The following is a 24,972-nucleotide window of genomic DNA, read 5'->3' on the forward strand; positions in this document are numbered from 1 at the left end:
GTTAAAATTAATCAATTTGTATGAAAGTTTTAAAAGACAAAAAGAACACATTCGTTACAAAGTTGTATTTATAATAATATAGCCTAAATTATTAACAATAAAATCGAATGCGATGGACACATGCTTTAAGTGTGAGCGAGATTTTTTTTAAAATCATCATAATATATTAGAAAACGTTAAAAACATATTTGTCAAATAAAGATGTCAAACCTTAATATCATTACTTCTGAAACAGGTCAGCTCCAAAAATTTAATAAATTTAGAAAACGTTAAAAACATATTTGTCAAACAAAGATGTCAAACCTTAATATCATTACTTTTGAAACAGGTCAGCTCCAAAAATTTAATAAATTTAGAAGCTATTTGAAACTATTTGAGGCTTCTTATTTCATAATTTTACGAAATAACGTAACCATAACCACCATTTACATAATATTAGAGTTCATAAATATTTTTTTAAAACACGTACACATACATACTTAAAAACAAACATTTCTAAATAAAGAATGTAATATTGTAAGATTTTAAATAATACACCAAGCACATATAATATATTTATGTCGTCTGGATACGTAAAGTAAATTGGGAGAAGAATAATGAAAAATTTGTACGCGTACAATTCCTTTTGCTAATGTTTTGAATTTATGAATTCGCCTTTTAATCAATTTCAGAAATTTTTGATACTCGTTACATTCAAAGTTGTAATAATATAGATGCATTTTAATATTATTATAATTAAATTAAAAATTACCATTATATTCCAAGTTTCTAGTATTTTTATATACAAGAAATTTCTAGTTCATATTTCAGGCTATAGCTTGAATTAAGTTTTATGCAGACTATTACATTTTTAGTGAATGATTTTAAATGCATATACTTATATACCCCAGTATAACAGATTTTTACTACTTTGTTATACAAATATTTCCTTATACTTTTGTTCCTGTTATTTAAAGATTTACAGAATTGAAAAAAAAATCCAAAAATTCCATACAATCTACTTGCCAATACAATTTTTAACCCCATGTTAAATAATCTTGAAGGTTAATATTTATGTTTTAACATTTCAATATTTCAATACTGTAGATTCAAATTCATATGAAATATTATAAATATGGCAACTATCATATTATCCGTATATAATAATATTCAGCATTCTCATTTATTATAAGAATGAGAAGGAGAATTTTACAAAACCACAAAAGAAAAATGAAATCCCCAAGGTCTCTATTAGTTTTTATTACCAAAATTAAAGAAAATTACAAACTTCCTGAATAAATTTTCTTACCTAAAATTAGAATTTTCCCCCTATTCGATTTACTATCGAATAAAGTGGTTAAAGTTATGAGGTTTTTTTTCCCTTCATTCCGAAAATGAAAAAAAAAAACTTTTATAATGTTAAATCTTTTATGAAATACTATAAAAATGTTACTTACGTTTTGCTATATAGATTTTAGTTTTAGTTATTTTCGTATTACTATTTGGTAAAATTAATCTGTAATTTCTATTCGAAATTCTAATAAGAGATAATGTTACGAATTTTAATAATAAATGGTCTGGAATGCTTAAACCACTGTTGAATAGTATAGAATACAAATTATTATGTTGGTACATAAGTCGATTAAAAACCAATGTTAAATATTTATGTACATATATACATACTCGTATATACAAAAGTAAATATTTATATTTCCACAAAGAGATGTAATGTTTTTTTAAGGACTTTATATAATACTTTTGTGATATTGCAGGAAAGAGCTTAAAATATATGTTGGCCAAAGCATTTGGATATGTTGAAATTATCAAACAAAATATTTTCCAATAGCAATATTATTGAAGTAAATTTGAGGATTAAAGAAAATGAAATAAAATTGAAAAACATGATACGAGCTAAACTTTTTATGATTTAGACTTTTCTTTATTTCCGGTCATATGTTATTGAAGCGAAAGGACGCAGCGTTTATGGGGTTACATACATGCATTTTTCATTACTCATTTCAATATTTTTAAAAAAAATTCAATCATTGATTGATTAATAATTTCGTAAATTTATTTTCCATCCTTTTTAAATAAGCCCCCATTTGGTAAAGGAGTTTCATGAACTGAAATGAAAGTAATTGGAAAACTAATTCAAATTTTTGACTTTACTAAATTCCAAAAAACCAATTAAGTGTAAAATATAATGTAAAAATAGGCATTCAAATATTCCTCTAATATATTCCTTGTTACTGAACTCATTGCATAAAATAAGGGAAATATTGTCACGATACTAAAACTAAATTTTGCTGACTGAGCCGTCTGTAATATAGAGAGGCATAAATAAATTATTTTCAGGGAAAAATTAGTCGATCGATATGTGCTCTCGTGTTTCCGTTGATGGGTAGATCAACTTTTGGAGTACATCGGATTACAACGACTATATCTTAAGCACCCATTCGGATCTATTTTAATTTTTTTTTAAATTTTGGTGAAAATATAAAACAGATTTTCTTGAAATTTAGTATATAAGCTCTTCGGATAAAACACGACGAGCCACTTAGCTCTCAAAGACATCAGGTGTGAATAACCTGGCTTTCATTTTATTTTTGCCTACTTTAACGAATTTAAAAGAAACGCTTTTAAAACAACAACTAGCAAATTTCTAAGATAATATTAGGGCTTGAAAATCATTTTTTTTTTCATATCTAATATGGGTTATATGCTGATCACATCATATTTTTTTAATGCTTTGTAAACTGACACAAATTTACGATTCCATAATACTTTTGCTTTTAGAAATATTTGAAGCAAGAATTTGTTAACCGTCTGTGTACGAAATTATTTATTAACTTTTATTTTAATTAAAATAATTAAAACCGTATAAGATAATCTTTGAATTAAGCTTTATACAAAATAGAAATTTACCTTCTTATAGATGTACGAGATTTATACAAAATTATTATTCCAAAAATGTTTCATAATAATTACAACTATAATTTTGTTTTTAATTAACAAACATGTATAAATGTAATAATATAAATTTAATGTATAACTCGCATTTAATGTATAACACATATACATATTTAACGTACATTTATTACCTACATGAAAAATTTGAAATTATTCGAATTTTATACTTCTACTTGCGAAGCAATTTAATTAAAATATAATTTTTTGTTTTCTTATGTTGATTTAATAAAATATTTATTTTACAAAGAAATAAAAAATATTTTTTTAATTTAATGTTAAAGAGAATAGGTTAGAAAAGCGCAGTTATATTAGTAAATCTGCAATAAGCAACAATAATGCCTTTATACGATTACATAGCGTAGCTTCATCTCATAAATAAACAAATTAATTCATATAAGTAAAAATGTAAATGACGGACTCACGGATAACATATCGAAATTAACGCTAATAAATGTTTTACGCTAATATGTACACGAAAGTGCTGGTTACAAGAACAAAATAATTTACTTGATCAATTTTGCTTTAAGTCGTAAATTTTCGGGCCTAAAAAGTACTTTTAAGCGAAATTATAATATTTTAAATTCAAAAAATCAATTTCATTATATTTTAAGATTTAATATTAGTATAAGAGTAATCATTAGTCTCAATTCTAACAATATTTTGTAAAGACCTCAAATTTTTTGCTGCTTCACCTTAATTTTTAGCACTTTTCCAAAAAAAATTTGAAAAAAAGTGCTTATTAGTTTCACTCTGTCCGTCCGTCCGTCCCTCCGTCCGTCCGTCCGTCCGTCTGTCCGTGTGTCTGTTTACAAAGCTTCTACACCCTTGAAGATAGAAACCTGAAATTTTGTACGTGTATAGGTTTTTACTAGAAACTTATTTCCGTAGAACAAAATTTTTATCTATCTCCCCCCTCTAAAAGTTATACCCCCCCAAAACCCTAAAAATGGCCTTTTTAACTATTTGTTGCAATGAAACCATAAGCATTTTTGAAATTTTGTAAACGCAAAAAAAAAGTGGCTTGCTTGTCCTAGCGCGGTATACTATTGTTAAACTTTAGAAAAACAAAATGGCCGTTCAAATTTACCGTTATATAAAGTCTTTTTTTTCCAAATTTTTGATTTCGTTTTTCTTCTAAACCCCAGCCTGTAGAAGCTTGAAATTTTAAGGGCTTTTAGACATTAACAAGTAGTTCATTTCGTTAGAAGAATTAGATTTTTTTCCACCTCCACCCCCTCTCAAGTTATCTCCTCTTAAAATTTGTAAAATTTTAATTTTTGACACCTTATATTTCCGAAACCGCACGCTTTTTCAAATTTCTATAAACGCAAAAAGCTAACAGTAAATTCCACGACATTAAAAAATATAATTATTTTTCTTAACTCACACAATTAACTCTTAAAATCGAGCATTATGTTAACCCCACTTTGTATTAATTTTTACTTTATTTCAAAGACTGAATAGATCGTTCATCCTAAATATATGCAATCCTAGAAATAGTTTTGTATATGAATGAAAATAATTTTAATAGTGTGATAGGGAAAAGTGCTACTATACAAACCATTGGTTTGACCCAACTTTATATTTATACTATTTTAACACTATTACGACTTTACATTACTATAGTTTTGGTATATTCTTCTTCAGTTAAATTGTTATAGGAAAAAAGTCTCGAAAAATTAATTTACAAAATATAGAAGTATGTATATAATCAAACCTCCATATTAATAAGAAGCAAGTCACCAACTACCCAGCTATTTAAAACCTACAATCCAACAGGTTAACTTTTTAAAAAATTAATTTTTTAATTAAAAACACTGATTTTCGTATACAAAATAATATTTTTTCAATCTGCATAATGTAAATATAAAATCCCAGTTCCTTATTTTCAAAATAATATTCCCGAACAATAAATATATTAAGTTCTATAGCTATATTATATTTTCCAAAGAATATCAAATGTAGCTTAATAATTCGCTGTATTAAATTTATTTAACATGAATTAGCCAATTTTTGTTCTCTTTATAATATTATTATTTAAGTAAATATTTATGTATGATATCATAAAATTTAATGATCCCACTTATACATTTTACAATTGATATCCTTTTTAAAATGAAAACCCTTATATGTGTATGTATTCGGTTTACCATATCCATAATATTAATATTAAATTTATAAAATACCAATTTTAGTGATTTTTTCCCTTTTTTAATATGAAAAAATCCTAATATTTAAATTTCTTTAAAAAAACCTTAAAGAAAAACTAACAATACAAAAAAAAAGATTTTCAAGCTTTCTTTTTTAAAAACTCATCACCATATAGGCAAATCGCATTTCAAAAATACTGCGTGCGTGCGTATATACTCATAATGTTCTTGCCTCTCAATCACTTTAAAAACAACACATGTAACTAATGGATTAGGCGAATATCCTTATGCTCGTATAAAATATAAAATAAAAATATTACGCGCAAAATCTTACTTTCAAATATATTTTTATTACTTTCACCTTAAAAAAAATAAAAAAGAAAAGCACTCGTCTCGAAAAGCATATCCTCCGTTTGCTCGCTCTTTTATATTCGATCTGCTTTATTTTGTTTCCTCGTGTTTTACTTTTGATTGTTCCTTGACAATATTTAGAAGTACGAGTATATACTTGTATAACATATGGAAACGAGAAAACAAGGATGTAAATAAATTTATTTCACTTATATAAACATTCCAATTTTTTATTCTCATTTGCTACGAAAGTATGCATGCACATACTAAAGATAGCATGTACCCAATTTGGTATATAAGTATATCAGTATATTGAACTTGTTTCCTATTCAATTTACATGCTGTTATAAAAAAAAAGTTGATTTCTTAAAGGATTTTTTGCTCTTTTTAGCGCTAAACTACTTTTTTTAATAAAAAACATTTGCAAATATCCTGAATGCCCTTGGCTCAATTGAAATATACACATATACCTACATCGAAATATAAATAAAAATGAAAAATAAAGTTTTACAAACTAAAATTGTTAAGTTCCGCTTCTTTTATCAAATTTACAACGAATTTTGTATAATCTTTACTTAATTTTTTTACTAAAATTTTTATTAATGTAAAAGTTAAATTTTGTTTGCTGGAAAAACTTACGTTGCAGCGTAATTTTCTCGATTGGTTTATGCTTTTTGTTTTGAAATGAAATTAGTTAGCGTTATTTTAAGATCGAAATCAATTCAAGGTTTGACCAAAATTCTCTATAAATTACAAAAAAAAAAATGCCTCGTAGCAGCAAAGAAGTGGAGTCGACTAAAGTAAAAATTTAAAACATTTTTTCCTTTTAAATCCGCCCTTAAATTAATTTTATATGGAATTAAATAGCGATTTTTAAAAATAAAATTTTCAAATGAGTACAAATACAGATTTCATCCTTGAAAATTGATTTCATTGAGTGCCTATATTTTTATTTGCGTGATTTTACTTTTTCGTTTTTTATTTTCCAAAAAAAATCATTTAATTTTTAAATTTTTTCCTGAAAAATTTGCTCTTCTTATTTTTGGTGAATTCTTTGAAAAGATTATATTTGTTTGTCTGTCTCTCTATTCCTTTATAACAACTTTTAGCAGATTGTAGATATCGATAAATATTTGATTTTATCTTAGCAAAATTTCTTCTTACCTTATTTTTCCTCCGAACTATCTCACTATAACCTTTGCAAAATCTTAATTTTCAGTCCCCATTTCTCCCCTAGATTTAATCTAATATAAATTTAGAGGAAATCTTAAAGTAACAGTTTTCGAAAATTTATACTTAAATAGATATTGAACTGTATTGTAATGCAATTTAGCTACATAATTCGTAAGAGTATATTTCCCGTGAAATTACAGCACTTATAGTATGATCCAGTTATTACCCTAAAATTTTCCCCTAAATTTATGCAAATATATATAATAATAAAGCAATTCTTTCAACAAAACATCATGTTCGTTATTTATTTACTGTACCTAAATCGTTAAAGGTAAATGTGCTGTTTTACAGAGCACATTTAGGATTGGATTGACTTGATTATTAATATTTTTTTGAGTTTTTATACTTTTCGTTTTCATTTCTCTCACATTGATTTTGTATATCAAGAGGAGTATTACTTTCACAGCGAATTTTACATTTAAAAATTTTAGTATCGTCATTAAGTTTTATATACCACAAATTTTTAGGAAAAGCCAGTCGACTATTTAAAAATTATAACTTTCTTAAAATTTAATTTTTATTTTCGACTTCGTCCAATATAAAAAACCTTCATCATTGACAATAGTTATGAAAATTTCTGTTGTTTGAAATTTTCTCAAATGAAACATTCTTTACAAGAGCTTTTTTTTAATTTCATTTCCCTTAGAGTTTACAAAAAACTATTTTAAAAAAATGGTATTCCCGTAAAATCAGCTTAATAAAAGAATAGTAAAATAGTTGGAAAGCATTTAAGAATAGGAGTAGAATTTCTTCACATTTATCCAGGCAAATCTTTCTATACTATTTTTAAAAATGAAAAACGAAAGTTAAATTTCTCATATTTAAATTAATAGGTTAGCTTGAGATACAATTGAGCGTCCCGTTTACAAAATTTTCCCAACTGTGGTCATAATTCCAATTACAAAAAAATTGTTTTCACTTGACATTGATTTATAATTAATTGACAGCCCATCAGTTTTTCAGTCTTATATAATCGATATGTTTTGGTCACGTACTAATTTTTAAGATTATATCTATAAATTTTCAGATTTTCAATGTTTAAAAGGTAAAAATTTTTGTCAACGCAAGAGAAGTTTGCAATTGAAAATTACATTCGTTGTTTCCTCCAAAAATGCGAAAAAAATGAAAAAGGATAAAAGTTAAGTACACAAAAAATCCTATCGATAACATAAAAGGGATTTATTTAAAAAAAAAAGAAAAGGAAAAAAAAATCATTGTCGATTCTTCATAAATGTGTATTTTACCTTTAAGATTTTTTTATCTTATTTGTAAAATAAAAGAAACGATATGCGATGTTCGACAATATCGAAAGGAAAAATTCTTTTAAATTTAGAGAAAAAAAAATATTTTTTTTAAACGATTTTGATCTTAATATGTAATCCTTGTTTCAATTGCTTTCTTGCCTTAAATGAATCTTTCAATCGATTGAGATTTTATTGAATGTATTAATAAAGAAAAAAATGGAAAACGACACATCAATTAAAGTGAAGAAGAAGTTCAAATATAAGTAGATTATGTCAAAATATTCATATGAATTTTATTGATAATTTGACAAACCTATTGTGAACTAAATGACATTTTATATCCGTTTATGATTTATTCAAATTATTTTGATTTAATTTTGACGAACACTTTTAGATTGTTTGACAATCAAAAGGATTTTAGATAGAATTTTTAATTTGAAAGAAAAAAAAATTGAAAGCTTTTCTGAATATTTAATGAGAAATTGTTCTTAATTCGCCGAGATTATTTTTTGTTTAATATTTGAAAAATTTTTCAATTTTTTTTTGTATTAAATTTACTGAAATCTTATTATTCTTTAAAATATCAAAACAGGAATTTGATAGCAAAATTCTTTAGAGAAATGTTGCTTTAAATGTAATTATGTAACATAATGTAGAAAAAAGAAATTCAATAGGGCTTTTAGGGGGTAACAGTTACATCGAAAATTAATTAGTGAACTAATTTGCACAAATATCGCAGTACTAACTTCTAATTTTACTGTTTATGAACAAAAAGTTGAGCATAGTGTTCGAATAACATCAACTACAATTCTAAAGATTAGGCGCTTATGAAATATTAAAATTTATATAAAAAATTCAACAATGAGGTAAATGTAATGGACATGGAAATTTGTGAAAAAAAAGTTAATGAACAATTTTCCATTAAATTAAAAATGCAAAAAAATTTAACTAAGTGCATAATTATTAAAAACCGCATTAGTAGTTTAATTTCATTATTATTACAAATTACAAAAAGACTTTACTTTTCAAGAAAACCTCACAAAAAGTAAGTCTAATTAAATTATGAAAATTCCAGAGCTCAAACACAACATTCAGAACGAGATTGTAGTACTCCATGCGATAATGCGCTAGCGAATTTTTCAGTTTTTTAAAATTTTGATTTTAAAAAATTGAAAAATCTAAATATTCGGTTATTTTCTTTAAAAGAGTTGCCTAGATGCCGTTTAAAATAAAATGGCTAGATGGCTTTTGAAATATTCTATATTATTTTGATGCCATAGAACTAACACTATAGATCTAACAAATCACATCACAGAGAAGTTCCACATTTAAGACTTACACTCTCATATCTGATATTATTTTTTATGAAAAATCGTTATCACCTTAAAAGTTTTTATCTTTACGTCCTTTTTATGCAAAGTAACAAATTTTTTAAATGTTTTAAACACTAAATTTAATTCAAATATTTCAAAATGTTTTTGGCTCTATAGTGTAGTTCAACTTAATCAAAAATAATTATTTACCTTTTACCAATAGGAGCAAATCAATATCAATCGGAAGTTTGGAAAAAGCACATTTCCAAGGTAAAACAATTTTTTTTAAGTTATGTTAATTACAGAATTTTCGAGACTCGATGGTATTCTCGCCGCTAGTTGATAAAATTCCCCGTTTCTCTTCTCTTTTTTCGTTCTCCTCTTTGAATTATTGAGCCTGTTTAAACACAGGAAATATGCTCATTTTAAAACCAGTTTAAATATTTAGTTGAAATATTTAAAAGCAAAATCGAAATTTTAAAATAAAAATGAGAAAAATATTACCCCTTAACCGTTATTTACTTATAATTAGTGAATTTAGCAGACGCACGTAGGAACGAACTGACTGAAACTTCATTTTTTCAGCACATTTCATTTTGCCAAAAAATACACTTTATTAAAAAAATTCTTACAATGCATTTAAACATCAAATTAAAATTATAGACATTTTTGTTCAATTTTCTTCTTATATTGTTCTTTTATTTTTCTTTAAATAGAAGCAAGTTAAAAACCAAAAATGAAAGGATTTTAATAACAATGAAATCAGCGTTTTTTCCACTATCCAATCATAAATCTTTCTTTCACTCCTTCTTTTTATTTTGTTGTAATTCTTTTATTAGATTTTGAACGGAAACTTTCTTCGATTATTTTTTGCTCTCTTTTGTTAAATAAGCATTTTGTATATAAAATTTTATACTTTGACTGTTATAATCAAAAATAAAAAAAAATTTATTTCAAAGAGTGTTATTTCCCCTTAAGGAAGGGTAATATTATAACTATATTATTTATTATGTTAAACATTAAATGCAGACGGTAATAAAAATATTATAAAATGTTGTACAAAAGAATTTTCAACAATGAAAAAATGTAAAAGTTCACCGACACTTTAAAAATTTTTTGATAACAATTTGTAAAACAACAATCTAACAAGAGAAGACACAAGAACAAACGCTTTAGATATGAAAGATAAATTTAAGGATAAAGGGAAATTTTTTATAGAGAATTTTTTGTTGCGTCTATTCAAAACTTATTCGCGAATAAAATCATTTTAACTTTCTTTTTTTTATACCTTTTTATAAAAATTTTGATAGATTACTTCAAAAACATATGCTTGTATGCGGGAATTTATGATTAACAGGGATAAGGATCAGGTTAAAGTCATTCAGTCATTATGTAACACACTATTTATCTGCAAAAATGAACTGAAAAAATTTTATTTATATTTTTATTTTCAATTCATATTTTTAATAAAATAAATTTTATTTTATGGTTATTGTCTAGAAATGTGACAACTTTGTTTTGGTATTGTATACAGGTGCAAATAAACAAGTGTATTTAAATTTCATAAAACATTTTAGGAATTAGAGTTCACTTTAAGCTTTTCTAATGAAATAATATTAAATATAAATATCGAAGAAATTATTAGTATTATTAGAGCTGCAATGTAATTTACATGGTAATCAGTTGGTAATTAGTATTACTAAAGTTGCAATAGAATTCTGATTTAAGGTAAAACTCAAGTAAATTTTTATTTTGAAAAAAATAATTTTTAACATCTTACAGAACGTCTGTTAAATAAAATGCAGATCCAAAGACCATTTGACTTGTATTTAAATTAATCTGTTCAGATTAATTCGAATTTTACAAAGTGTCTAAAAGTATGCAATTTTTTAATCCTTTTCTTTTTATCTCTGTGTAATACACACAGTTGTATTATTTAGTCTTACAAAACCTTTTCACATACTTAAACTAAAATTTAAAAACTATTTCAGGCATATTCTCAATTCGACTTTCTTTGACAAAGCGTATTTCCAGCCGTTTGCTAATACTTAATTTGATGCTGAAAACAACTGCTGAAAAAATTGGTGGCGTCTAAGTCTTTAGTTTACAACAAATATGTAGACATCTTTATCAAAATAAGGCGCAATGGATCTAGTGGTGTGTAAACCGTTATAAATTTTTTAAATAATATAGCATACGATTAAAGAAGCTATATGATGGCACCAAATTTCGAAAATCGATAAATAAACTATTTTTTAGGGTGACGTCTGTTTGTCTATACATTCTGGGATCTCAATTTCATTTAAAATCATTTTTGTGAATATTTATATTTAAGTTTACTCATTACTTGGAGCGAATTATTTTAGGTACTTCACATCTCGGAAAGTAGATTTTTAGTACGCGTTGTAGTAAAAATGCAATAATTTTTAGTACTAGATTTTTAGTACGCTTTTGTTTTTCAAATTTTATATTTCTATTAAAGCTAAAAATAATTTTTATTAAAACGATTTCAATTGTCATATGAATGACGAAGTTTTTATGGTTAATAACAAAAACAATATTTCCTCCAATGTTATAAAACTTTTCGGAAGCTTCGCAATACTACGTAGATTTTGCATCATTTGGATCTTGTTTAAAAGCAAAAGAAATTACTACCCAAATTATAATATTGTCACTTGCGTTAATTCATTAAAGATTTTTGTAAAATTAAAGAAGCGCGTGGCCATTATAAAAATTTGAATTATGACATTTAAATCTCTTTCAACTTCGTACATACAATTTTACACATACTAATATTTTACGCATTATTTATTTACCATTATTAATTCGAATAAAATTTTATTTTGAAAAAAGAAAAATTAATATTGAAAAATCATCTTTGACATTTGATAACAAACGAGAATATTTTTCTTCTTTAAAATATTTTACACATACTAGCGAAAAAAAGAAAAATATTCAATATTGAATTTCAATATTTTCATATCCTTTTCAAATGATGAAATCTTCTCTTTAATATCCTTGAAATATTTTCTATTATCTCATTATTATTGGTTCATGCAAAATCATTTCACAAAATATATTCACAGAGATAATAGTAAACTTATCTCCAGAGATATAAATTTGTTAAATTTTTTGTTTTTACTCTATATGGAATGTCCTGAAGATCTTTTCCAAATCGAATAAAAGAACTCTATGATATAACAAGGAAATAAGTATATAAAAATAAAAACAAAACAGAAAATACCTCATTATTTTCTATACCCAATAAATGTTTCTCTACATTTCCTTTGAATTCGTTTCTAATAGCGATATTATTTTATATTTTATTTTCCTTTAAATTTATATCTACACACATACATACATATGCTTATATCAATTTTTTGTATGCATTAAACAAAAAGGATATTCTCGGAACATGTCAATTCGAATTATTTCTGCTTTAAAAATAATAAAAATATAAGAAGACGAAGAAACCTAATTTTTTCACTTTTTATTTTTCTGTTTTTCAAAGAAAATCATAAGAACCATATTAATTCCAAAGCCTTCTTAAGAATTTGAATTTCTTGTTATGATTATGTAAGGCTTTAACAATAATACAAGTATATTGTTATGCTTTATGATTACCTAAAAAATCTGTGTAATAATATTTCTATATTAATTTAGGTACTATACAAAACCCAATAGAATCATTCGATTTTTAGAAATATGAATTGTTTTCCCTTACTATATAGAATATAATTTGTTATAACAATAACAAATATTAAAGATTCTATTAGCCCAAAAAAATCGAATATTTTCAACCTGATTTGGTATATGTTCAGTTACGCCAATTTGTCAATCGGGAGCTATATTTTTCATAGAAGTTTGCATGAAATTATTATAAATTTTTGCACTAGTTTCAAAATGACTAAAATTTTATTACTTAAATTAACGTAAAGTTGGGGTCACAAAATTTTTAATAACACACATTTTTCCAAAAAAGATAACTTTGAATTTATTGCAGACTTGCATTTTAAAATTTTAGTTTCAATATACAAGATTACTCTTCAACCAAAATTAAGATAAGGGCCAGAAACCAATGATATAGTTACTTAATGTGTTTCGTAAATTTTGAGAAGTTAACAATTGTACAGACGTTATTGTAATTACCTCAATCTAAAAATGATTTTTTGATTTTTTTTCAATGAAAAATTTTTGGCAAAAAGAAGAAAATTTTGAATTTCTGCAAGAATAACAGATTGTTTAACTTTAATTTGTCTTAATTACCAAAATTTAGATTCGGAATGAAGCCCTCAATGTTATTTTGAATGAAAGGTTTATAATTTAGTTTCAAGGCATTCTTGTTTAATTATACAATTCTTAGTTATAATATAACGGGTTATTCAACATAGGAATATGATTTTAAACTGTTAATGTTACCATATTATGTGAAATATATGTAACATATATTGATTTTTCTTGCCCCTTTTGTTTAGTAAAATCTAAATTCCCATTATGAGAAAACAAACGATTCAGTAAGATTTGTAAATCATTCAACTAGTTTTGTTATGGCAACTTATTGAAGTACTCTTTTAAATTTACGGACAGAAATAAAAAAGAAATTTTTAAAATTAGTACAGCTGAATGGTTTTGATTTTTTTCATTTTATTAGGTCATTTAAAAATTTGACATAGAAATGGTTTTCTTGCTGTATCACCAGTACTATAAAAGACGTTCTTCCGTTTAATAACTCAAATTAAGGCTTAAGCAGCTAGCTAAATAAAATGCTAAAAAGAGTATCTTGGAAATTTCAAAAAATTTCATGAGAAATTGTCGAAACAAAAAAAAAGTACAAAAAATATGAGATGAGGAAAATTGAAATTTTCCTAAAGTTCGAACACTTGTATTTTCGAAAAAAAAACTTGTAAAATTAAATAATTCACTATTCTTTAATTTAAGCGCAAAAACTGTTTACTTGAATCTTCTACCTTTTTTGTAAGGGGAGTTATAAACAAAAAAATTTAGATGTGGTAAAATTTGTCAAATTTTCTTAAAATAATTGTAGCTCGAAGACAGTTCCGATTTAACACTATGTTGCGAAAAACAAATTTCACTCATTTTTGTATACTCATTTTACAAATTTACTCATACACCCGACGGCGTATGCCTCCCAACTTGTTGCTGAATCAACCCTGTACATGTTGCAAGATTTCTGCATCCAAATTTTCTTAGCGAGGTTTCCTCAGTGTTATTCCTATTCGGCACGAAACAACAGTTTTCCTCTTCCTTACTTCTAATAGTACGTTTTATTTTACAAGAAATTCGGGTAACCCTATAGAAATCCTGTTTATTATTTAATTTTTGTTTTATTACCTACAGCTAATAAAATATTATATGCGTATGTGTTTGTTTCGTATAATTTTCATATTGGAATAATTTTATAAATATTAATAATTCTACATTATACTAATGAATTCCTTTTTACCAAGTTTTAAATTCCGGTATATTACAAAAGACCTTCATTAAGGATTTAATATTTTTGTAAAAAATTTTCTTATCCTTATTTGCTATTCAAATAAATGTATGTATGTACAATATATTGTGTAGGTTGAATAGCATAATATTTGATTGAGATTTATACTTGTGTTTATACAAATTTTTGTAATAAAATATTACCATTACATTCCTTTTTACCTATGTAACTAATATTTTGACAATAATTTAAAATTTCATAAAAACAAAAAATTAAATATTCATATACTTATTACATGAAATTGTATTTTCGTCATAAGTTCTCAAATCAAATCCTTTATAGTTATTCTTAAACACTAAGATTTACATTATTATTACAAAAATTTAATTTATAAATTAAAAAGAATATTTTTGAGTTTTTTTGGTTGAATCAGGTATTTTGTCAGGTATTTCAGATATGTCAATATCAAATAGAATTGAACAATGAAAAATAATTTTAGAAATTTATGATTTTACGAAGTAACTAACTATTCGATCTAGTTCGGAATTTTCCAATTGTCTCGTCTTTTTTCAAGTTTACGAACAGTTAAAGCTAAATAGAATTCGGTTTTAGTGCAATAGTAGGTAAAATGTCGCACGAGACTCACATGCGGTTCCTTAAAGAATTATTTGTGGATTTCAAGGAATGTACTCGAGCTTCACTTTCATTCTTGTGTTGTTATGTTTAAAAAAATGTTTATAATTCCGTATGGAATTCAAAATATCATTTATATTACCGAAAGCAAATTTTCAAAAATGGAAAAAATTTTAAAATTTGAAAAATAGTTCTGATATACAATCAACACTAGATATTTGGTTATCCCTGATTTAGTGTTTTGCAATATTTTTTTCAGTATTTTGCAATCTTTTGCAATAACCAAAAAAATGGAAACGTTGTACAATCATTACTGATGAACTTGATTTGAAGAATGTAGTTTAGGCTGGAGCTGGTGTCTCTTAGGGAAAATACGAATAACTTGAGGTTCGTAAAACTTTTCAATAATTCGTCATCACAATAAGCATTATGGTAGGAATAAGCTAATAATTTACAGAATGATGCAAAAATTCTAATTCTGGTTCTTTTTATCTCGACGTTTGTGAAGATGCTTTTAGGTCTGTGTACTTTCCAATGATTTAAATTATGTCTAGTTATACATTACATTACAGTAGCTTTTGTTTTAACTCAACTCTTCTTACATTTTTTCCCTAGAAATGCATCTTATCAGTACTAATTTTTCCTTCTAACTTATTAAAATAAAAAACAAATCTGAATTATGAAACTTACGATTTGTCATACTTATGCAAACATTTTATGACGCGTGAATTTATAACTCAATCAAACCATAAAAAGTTTAACTACAAACCATTAAGTGTTAAATTTGAACAAAAGATTATTACAAAAAATATTTTTACATTTTCTATAAACAATATTTCAAAAATTTTTCATTTAATGCCATTACACTTATATAATAGTAATTGAGTTCATGTAATTATAATGTATATGCAAAATACATAGAAGTATTGGTGTAACTATTGTGTATGCAATTAAGCTTTACACACACAGATTTCAAAAATTTTCTTAACTTAATAAAGAAATTTTCTCATAAAATATCCTTAGCTTTTTGATCTTTATGCTGATATTATGACAGTATATCCTTATTTTCTCTTATACTGATGTATTGAATATCATGTATAATATAATACTGATATACAACATAATAAAATGTATAACAAATTTATAATGAAATAAATACACATTAAGTTATCTATACATACTTATATAATATACATATGTATATGTATGTATAAACGCACAAAATTTAAATATTTAAAATGTGATATGAATACTATGGCTGTTTGTTATATACAAGAATATTATTTAATGCAATAAAGTAAGGATAACCACATTGTCCTCAATGTGAAACCAATGTTAGACAACTGTTTTTTTTTAAATTTTGTACACAATAAACATGCACATAACAATATTATGTGCATAGGAATTTGATAGTTTTGCTAAAAATATAAAAAAAAATAAAATTTGGTTAATAATGAAAGCAGAAAATATATAATAAGCATATGTGTATGTACAATTTATGCAATATGGAATAATGTGTATTTTGAACTGTTACGCAATAAAGTTTCCTTGTCATCAAAATTTTATTCAATTGTGCAAGCAAAATAAAGATAATAATATTTTCAGTAAACCCTAAAATTGATTTTTATATACAATAGCAACATTATTTATACAATTTTTCAACAATATTATAAAAACAGAATAGGTAGAGGTAACCGATCAATTCTGTGATACCTCTACGAAAAAGTAATTTAAAGAGTTTTATTATAATTACTCACACAATTTTATAGGGCCTGCTGTTTTATAATATACCTAGAGCTATTCTATACACATAAGTATATACTTCGATCACATCCGATATAAATAGCGTTCAGGCATTGAAAATTTGATTAATTTAACTAAATTAGTTTTAAATTTAAAGTGGGACTGACGTACCAAAAGACAGACATGCATGACTAAGTTGATTCAGAATTCGATAATGGTCAAAAGCATATATTCGATAATGGTCAAATGCCTATATCTCAGGCAGTTATTTCTGTGCGTTATGGCTAAAATCATAGTTCCCTATTAAAAGATTATATAGACATTTTCTGTGAAAACACTCGGTTATACTTATAATAATCTACCGGCCATTTCTATATTTTTAACCATTTATCTAAAGAAATAAAAAATTTTCTTTTCTAGCAGCAAAAATTTAAAGAAAATGTGCTTATTATTTTCATTGTGTTCATTTGTCCGCCTGTTTGATCTATATCTGTTTACCAACTTCTTCTACACAGCTGAAGATAGAATTTTATACAGAAATTAATCTTTGCCAGAAATCTTTTTCACTAGAAAAACGTACCTACTTTTCCCAATCTAAAAGTTTGTGTTACCAAAAATCCTAAAAAAGTAATTTTTTCATAATTTGTCGTGTCGGAACCAAGAAGACTTTTAAAATTTCGGAAACGTAAAACAAAGTAAATGTACTTTAATTTCGAAAATTTTTTACATCGTTCCTTCTGTTAGGTGGCACGTGTAAAAATCTTAGATTTAACAGCTTACAGAAATTAGGTAAGTGTTTAATTTTTTCAAATTAACATGATTTCCTCTTTTATTATTAACTATCAAAACAGCTGAAGGATTTGGATTAGAAACTTGGGCCCGTATTTTTTCGAAACAGCAAACTTTTCAAATTCTATAAGAGCGAAATTTGTTGAGGTAACAAAATACATATTGTAATTAACCTGATTAGTCTATTCCTATTCAACCACTACGTTAATACTTCTTTCATCAATTTTGGTCCCTGTAAGTATGCAATTTTTTATAGTAGTAAAAATAACTTAATTTTGAAGTTCTTAAAAAAGGAATTTTCATTAGAAAATCTTTTCATATTTCAAAATATATTTCGCCTTTTGACATTATGTGTAAGCAAAGATAGACAATCATATCACAAAAACATTTTTAATTTAAAATTTTCTCATAGTTATGTGCACATATGAACTTCTTTTGCACTGTAGTTTTAAATAAACTAGCCATTCTAGTTATTTACTTTTCTTAAATTACATATTTTGCAAATTGTTGCAATAAATAATTTCCACAAATTCATATATCTATAGCTACAAAGGTAAATATAATTTAAATAGATGTATATTTACACAATATGTATATGTTGTACCTCTATTTAATAATATTCAAAGAATTCTTATTGAATCCTTAAATTAAAACTTCTATTACAGATTTTTATTATATATAAAGTTATACTATGTAAATAACGGAGGTCCTGCTGGGACTTTGTAAACTATATAAATATATGTATATAAACTGGTATACGTACATAAATAACAATATAATATAATTTAATATAAATTTCTACCAAAAAACCTTTTAACATTTTATTGAATTTATTTATGTTGGGAAACTATATGTATATTCGAACCCGTTCCTACTATACATGAAGTAATTTAAAGAAAACAAAGGATAACAAGAAAAAGAGAAAATAAATGTATATGCATATATACATATATATGTATATATAATATATGTATGTGCTATCAATGTAAATATAGTTTTGTTGTCAATTTATATATGCACACAAAGTATTCGATATAAGTTATACGAAGTTATTTTTATATAACATTTTTTCTCATATTATTAAATTATTGTCAGTATAGTTTGTTCTCCAACAAAATAAACTTTCATATATAACAAACATACAAACATGCATACAATATTATAAAGCATTGTATAACAGAAAACTATGTATGCATATATATTGTTATATATAGTATATTAAGTCATTATTGTTATTAACAACATATGTAGTACAAAATGTTCGTACTTTTAAATATATATATATATATATATACATAGACCTATATATACATTTAATACATGTCCAGTAATTAAATTTCATTGTTTAACACTGTGGAATTCTAATAGCTCCCCTAAAGTTCATTATTAAAATTATCAATTTAACACATTTTATTAGATAAAAGGATTTTCTTGTGAAAATTTTACTTTACCATCTAAATGAACATTATTTTTGTAAACAATAGAAAAATGCATTTATTATATGAATGAAACGTAAGTGTATTTAAAAAATAATTAAAATTTTGGCCATTATAAACACACATAATAGCTATCTAATTTTCTTTTTATTTAAATTTTATAGCAATTTTTAATATTCAGAAGAAACATGAAACAATTAAAAGAGGCACTTATAATTATTAATCCTGATTTACTGCACTTAGGGTTGTAATTTTGTAAGAATACAAGTTACATATATAAGTTAGTTAAATGGAATAAAAGAATGGCTTAATTTACACTTGGATCTAGTAATTAAAGAACAAGTGTTTTTCGCTATCGTGTTAGCTTGAATTGGAAAATTGTGGTTTAAATTGGAAAATTTTAGGTATTTTAAGGGGTTTGCGTAGATATTTTTAAGAAATTAAAAACGGGGACTTTTTCACTAAAATAGTGAATTGGCTTGTGTGTCAATAGTATAAAGCTAATAATTTTCTAATTAAATGATAAAATTTAAATATGACCTTATGTAAACACGGACGCCATGCACAACTGATTTTAATTAACAACTTATTAAAAACTAAATTTTCAACCGCCTCCTGCAGTCGCAATTTTAGCACATTTTAAACAAAGCCGCAAAAACATGTACTCATTAGTTTCAGGTGACGTTGTTCCTTTCTTCTATGTACAGCTTTCTACACTGTTAAGGGTAGAAAGTTGTAAATTTTATGCATATATATAACTCATGCGTTTTACTGAAAGCTGAAGCCAAAACATATATTTTGTTAAATTATGTTATTTATATCTATTTACGCGTTGAAATACATAAGAAGAGATCGAAAATTTTTCTTATATGTAATTGTAAGTAGATTATAGTGTAAAAATTATTTTGTTCGGACTTTCGGACAGTACGAAGAAACGCACCCTTAAAAGTAATAACATTATTTTTGCTGAAATCGTAATTAAGTATTTTAAATACCCCAATCATCATTATTTATTCGGTTTACGACTTTTGTTTTCGAAATGAATGTATGCAAAAATTATAACATATTAATAAGGTATTAAGACGACAATATAAATAAGATATAGAATTTAGTTTTGGGCATTTTTTAACACAAATTTCAAAACTCTGCCTGTCCGTCCGTCCGCTCATAGACATTTTTAAAAAAACATCTGCACCCGTGAAGATAGAAAGCTGAAATTTCATATACATAGATGTTTACTAGAAACTTATTTCCGAAAAAAAATTTTTTTACCTAAATAAATAATGTATTTCGTATGAAGAAAATTTTTTCCACATTTCTCAGGTTATTGCCTCTTGAAATTTGTAAAATTTGAATTTTTAGCTCTTTACGTTTCGGAATTATAAGATTTTCAGAATTTATACAAATTTAAACAATTAACAATAAATTCCGTGCATTTTGTTAACGCCTTTTTCAATTATTGCCTCATCCCTAATTTTATGCAATTTTTGAAATATTTTGGTATATGAATGAAAGTATGTAATTTTAACAGTGTTAAATCACGTTTGGATAATGCTTTAATTTTTACTTGTTGAAGCGAAAAATGCTTCATATTGGTTTGACCCAACTTTATTAAAATTACGAAATTATTTTAATTCTTCACATTAACGCCTTTGAACTAGAAAATTGTCTGCTATCATCGCAATAATAATTATTTATGAAGAAAAATGTGACGAGTAAATCCAATTTTGAACTAAACAAGAATTAAAAAGTTTGTTATTAAAATGCATATCGCTAGTTTAGTCAATTATTACAATAATTATTACTATATAAATTTTGGTTTTACTATTTACCTATATTATTATTAATTCCTGTAACCGGAAAAATAACAATAACACACCTATATTTCAAAAAACAGTAGTATTTATAGTATTTGCATAACACTATAATTTTAAGCATAATTTATTATCATGTCCGACTTAATTTAAAAAAACATTGCATAAATAATTTTGAAATGAACGACGGCGTGTACATTATTTGACAAAATGCAACTGAATAATTTACTTAAATTACGTTTAAATATTAAAAACACGTTTTTCAAAAAATTATTTTTATACACTCAAAGACAACATTTTAAACTTATTATATAATATAATTATGATAAAAATATAGATATGTATATATATATGTGCATACGACAAACTAAATTCTTAAGAGATTTTCACGTACTTGACCTATTTATTTTGTATATGAAAAAATTTCTTAAGAAACATTTTTTATTTTTATTTTTTTCAAGGACTAAGTTGCATAAAATGCATTTAAACGAAAAAAAAAAATATTATCCTTGAAATCTAAATAAAATAAAAAAAAAAGTGTTAGTATAAATACACATACACACATCTAGAAATATTTTACTGTTTTAATAATAATTATGCACACGGAATTGTACAAGAAATAACTGTACATATGAGCATAAGTGTAATGATATAAGGAATAACTACATAGCTTACATAAAGTGTAAATCTCATGGAATTTTATTTTCTCTAATTCCAAATTGTCAAATTATTACAGTATAAAATTAAATACCATAATTGCTATAAAAACTTTTAGATTTTCTAGTTTTGGATTTTATAAAAATGTTAAAAAATTTCTTTGTAAAAAATAGACTTGAAATTACTTTAAAAAAAAATATTAACCAAACTCAGTCTTTTTAGTTTATTAAAATTTTATAAAACTTTTATGATTCTTTTTACGGCTCACAAATGAAGAAAATTGTTCAAGGATATTACAAATTATCTATATGAAAATATTTTCAAAAGAACTTTTTCAAGTTAAGTTGTCTTCTTCACCAGATCAGAAAGTGAAGTAAATAAAAACAACTTCAACTCTGTAAATTTTTTGTTTTTCCCCCTCATAAATAACATTTTTATAGAATGTTTTATATATTATGTACATTATTCATAATATATACATAGAAAATTATATAACGATAAATTACACCAAGTTAAACATGAAATAGTGAATTTCATGTACACACATACATTCATCTAGCTCTTGAGTTCTTGTATTGCATAAAGAGACTCGAATTCAATTAAGCAAAACACACGAAACGAGAAAAGGAAAAACACACTTTGTATAGTAAACAAAATATTCTTTCGAAATACTGTACAAGAATATGAAATTGTATTCCAGATGATTTCATGTGAAATGAATAAAATATTTAGAAAAAAAAAGGATATTTTTCAAATGATCACATATCCTTTTGCAAAAAAATGGAAAAAAAAACTAAATACATCTTATTTAAAACTTGAAAAGTGGAAAAAAACCAACATTTTTTTCTTTCTTACAGTCTATTTTCTATTAAAATAAATCTTACGAACCGTTTGGTTATAAAAAAAACCACATCCGATTAGAGTACTTACAATTTTTAACAAGCTAGACGACGTTTCGAAATTTTTTATACTAATGTATGATTTGCTCAAAATATTGTACTCGAATACATAACAAGGAGAAAAAAAGTAAAATAAAAAAATAAATAGAAAAAGGATTTTCACTTTCCTTTTTTCTTACCGAATGTCTCGGGAGCAAAAAGAGTAGTATTGTGATCACATCAATTGCAAATTTAGGGAAAGCGTATACAATCATATTTACAATATTGTTGAAAAGTTTTTGGTTAACTAATAAGATGTTAATAGATCGAAACAAAAATCGACTTAAACTGAGGTACCACAGTAATCTGTGTTGAATTCCATTTTATATAACATTTTTATACTCATGGAGTCCTGCAATTGAATGAGAATTGTTCTCTTGCAATTTCCGAGCATGAAGTATACATTCTCATAGAGTATTACTTAAAATTTGTAACTATCAATGTATGATTTGATACATTACTTCAACAAATGCATGATCCTGTGAAAATTTCGGCAATTTTTACTGCATTGAAGAAGCTGATTATTAAATCACAATTCAATCTCATCGTGGTTTGAAATTCAGTCTACTGAGCAAATTATAGTAAGACTAAATATGATTTTAGAGGTAATTGTCTCGTTATGTGCTGTTATAATATGCTGCTCTAGTTTAAGGAAGGCTGTGTCAAAATTCATAAGTGCCTAGACACAATAAACACTTTGAAAATTAAATAATATTTATTAATATTTATTGAAATAAAACGTTTAAATGAAAATGTTTTACTTTACATGTTTGCCTGTGAAGCAGGTGTACCTCTGTTTATATTACAAAAACATGATATCCGTTTGAGGGTTAAAAACAATTAGAATAGAGTATGTGCTGACCACATCAAATTTTTTTTTTAATTTGAAATTATTCTCAGTACAATGCACAAATTTAAAAAATGTAATAAAGTTTGATATTGAAACCCAACATTCATGAATATTTTGTAATATTTGAAAAGGCTTATTAAATTCAAATAAATTCTTTTTAGATATTGCAAAAAAAGTGGATTCTTTTTTAAAATCATCCACTAAATTTACAGAGCTTAATGGTAAAAAAATATTCTTACAAATTAAAATGCTTAAAATGCGATGAATTTTTTAACTGAAATCAATGTTGTTGCTAATCAAAAAGACGCATGACTGTTGTTGATTAAAGCGCGAGAATATTTTCCTGAGTATGACATGAAAATTTTTTTTTTCGCTAAATTCATTCATAGTTTTAAAATTTTTAATTCGAGATGTTCGAAGATTACAAATTTAATTTGTAAGTTAAGTATTAAAATTAGACACACAACAATAAAACAAAATCAAGTTTTTGATTTTCTCCATGTTATCCTTTACTTGAACGTCTTTCATAGTCATTGTATCATTTGAAGATTAGTTCATATAATTTAACCCGAAAGTTTCACAAGTCACATCTACAAATAAAAGTAAATATAACTGGAAAACATTCCTTTTCATGAACTTTTCAATATTTTTAAAAGAACAAAGATAAATATGTATTTTATGCTATTGTTTTACATCTAATTTGAGTACTGTACCTTAAAATATTTTGCATATTTTTAGGATGGCATAAAATTCTTAATTACGAAAACGTCCGCTGCCGTGTCTTCTATATTAAAAATTTCGTCTATATTTCTTTAAGGTAAAATTTCATTTCTGTTATCCGCTTATGATTTTTAATTTTTACGAAAATTTTCACATAATGCACTTTATAAAAAGTGGAATAAATAACAATAATTATAAAATTTTCTTAAATGAAAAAGGATTCAGTAACATTCCCAATAACCTTGAAATTAAATTGGAATTCTTTTTATACTTCAAAGGCAAAAAAAATCTTAATTTGTTCTAACTGCTAAAGCTTATAGTTCTATATACAAAATCTATTCATTAATTTCATTTATACACGAATGAATCTACTTTCTGTATGCTTATAAGAATAATCATGTTCATTAAATAAAAATTTCATGTCCAATATTCTGATTAATAATTGGCTTGTTTCTGCATTCGATGTTTTATTGATAATAAATTAAATTACCTTCGTTCGATTCGAATTTAGGAAATTTTTACCAAAAATATTAATTATTAGAAAATCTCAAATACATCAGTTAAAAAAATTTTCATCTTTTATGTGGTTTCACACACAGACACAAACACACACATAAATAAAAATAAAAACAATAATAGAAACTTTTTCTCTGTATGTTTTCGACTAAAAAACCAATTAACTGTGAAATAAAATTCGTAA

At 24.9% G+C, this 24,972-nt stretch overlaps 1 protein-coding gene across 1 annotated transcript in view; it reads left to right on the plus strand.

Moving 5' to 3' along the window:
* The window catches only part of LOC129610853 (WAS/WASL-interacting protein family member 3-like), a 94,093-nt gene that overhangs the window by 4,674 nt on the left and 64,447 nt on the right, over positions 1 to 24,972 (plus strand). The window contains exon 2 of the mRNA XM_055523616.1: positions 202 to 328. Within this exon, the coding sequence (XP_055379591.1) occupies positions 202 to 328 (127 nt within the window). The remainder of the gene's footprint in view (positions 1 to 201; positions 329 to 24,972) is intronic.

Source organism: Condylostylus longicornis, unplaced genomic scaffold (assembly GCF_029603195.1).
Source record: "Condylostylus longicornis isolate FDR11 unplaced genomic scaffold, ASM2960319v2 ptg000048l, whole genome shotgun sequence".
In the NCBI taxonomy this organism is placed as follows: Eukaryota; Metazoa; Arthropoda; class Insecta; order Diptera; family Dolichopodidae; genus Condylostylus; species Condylostylus longicornis.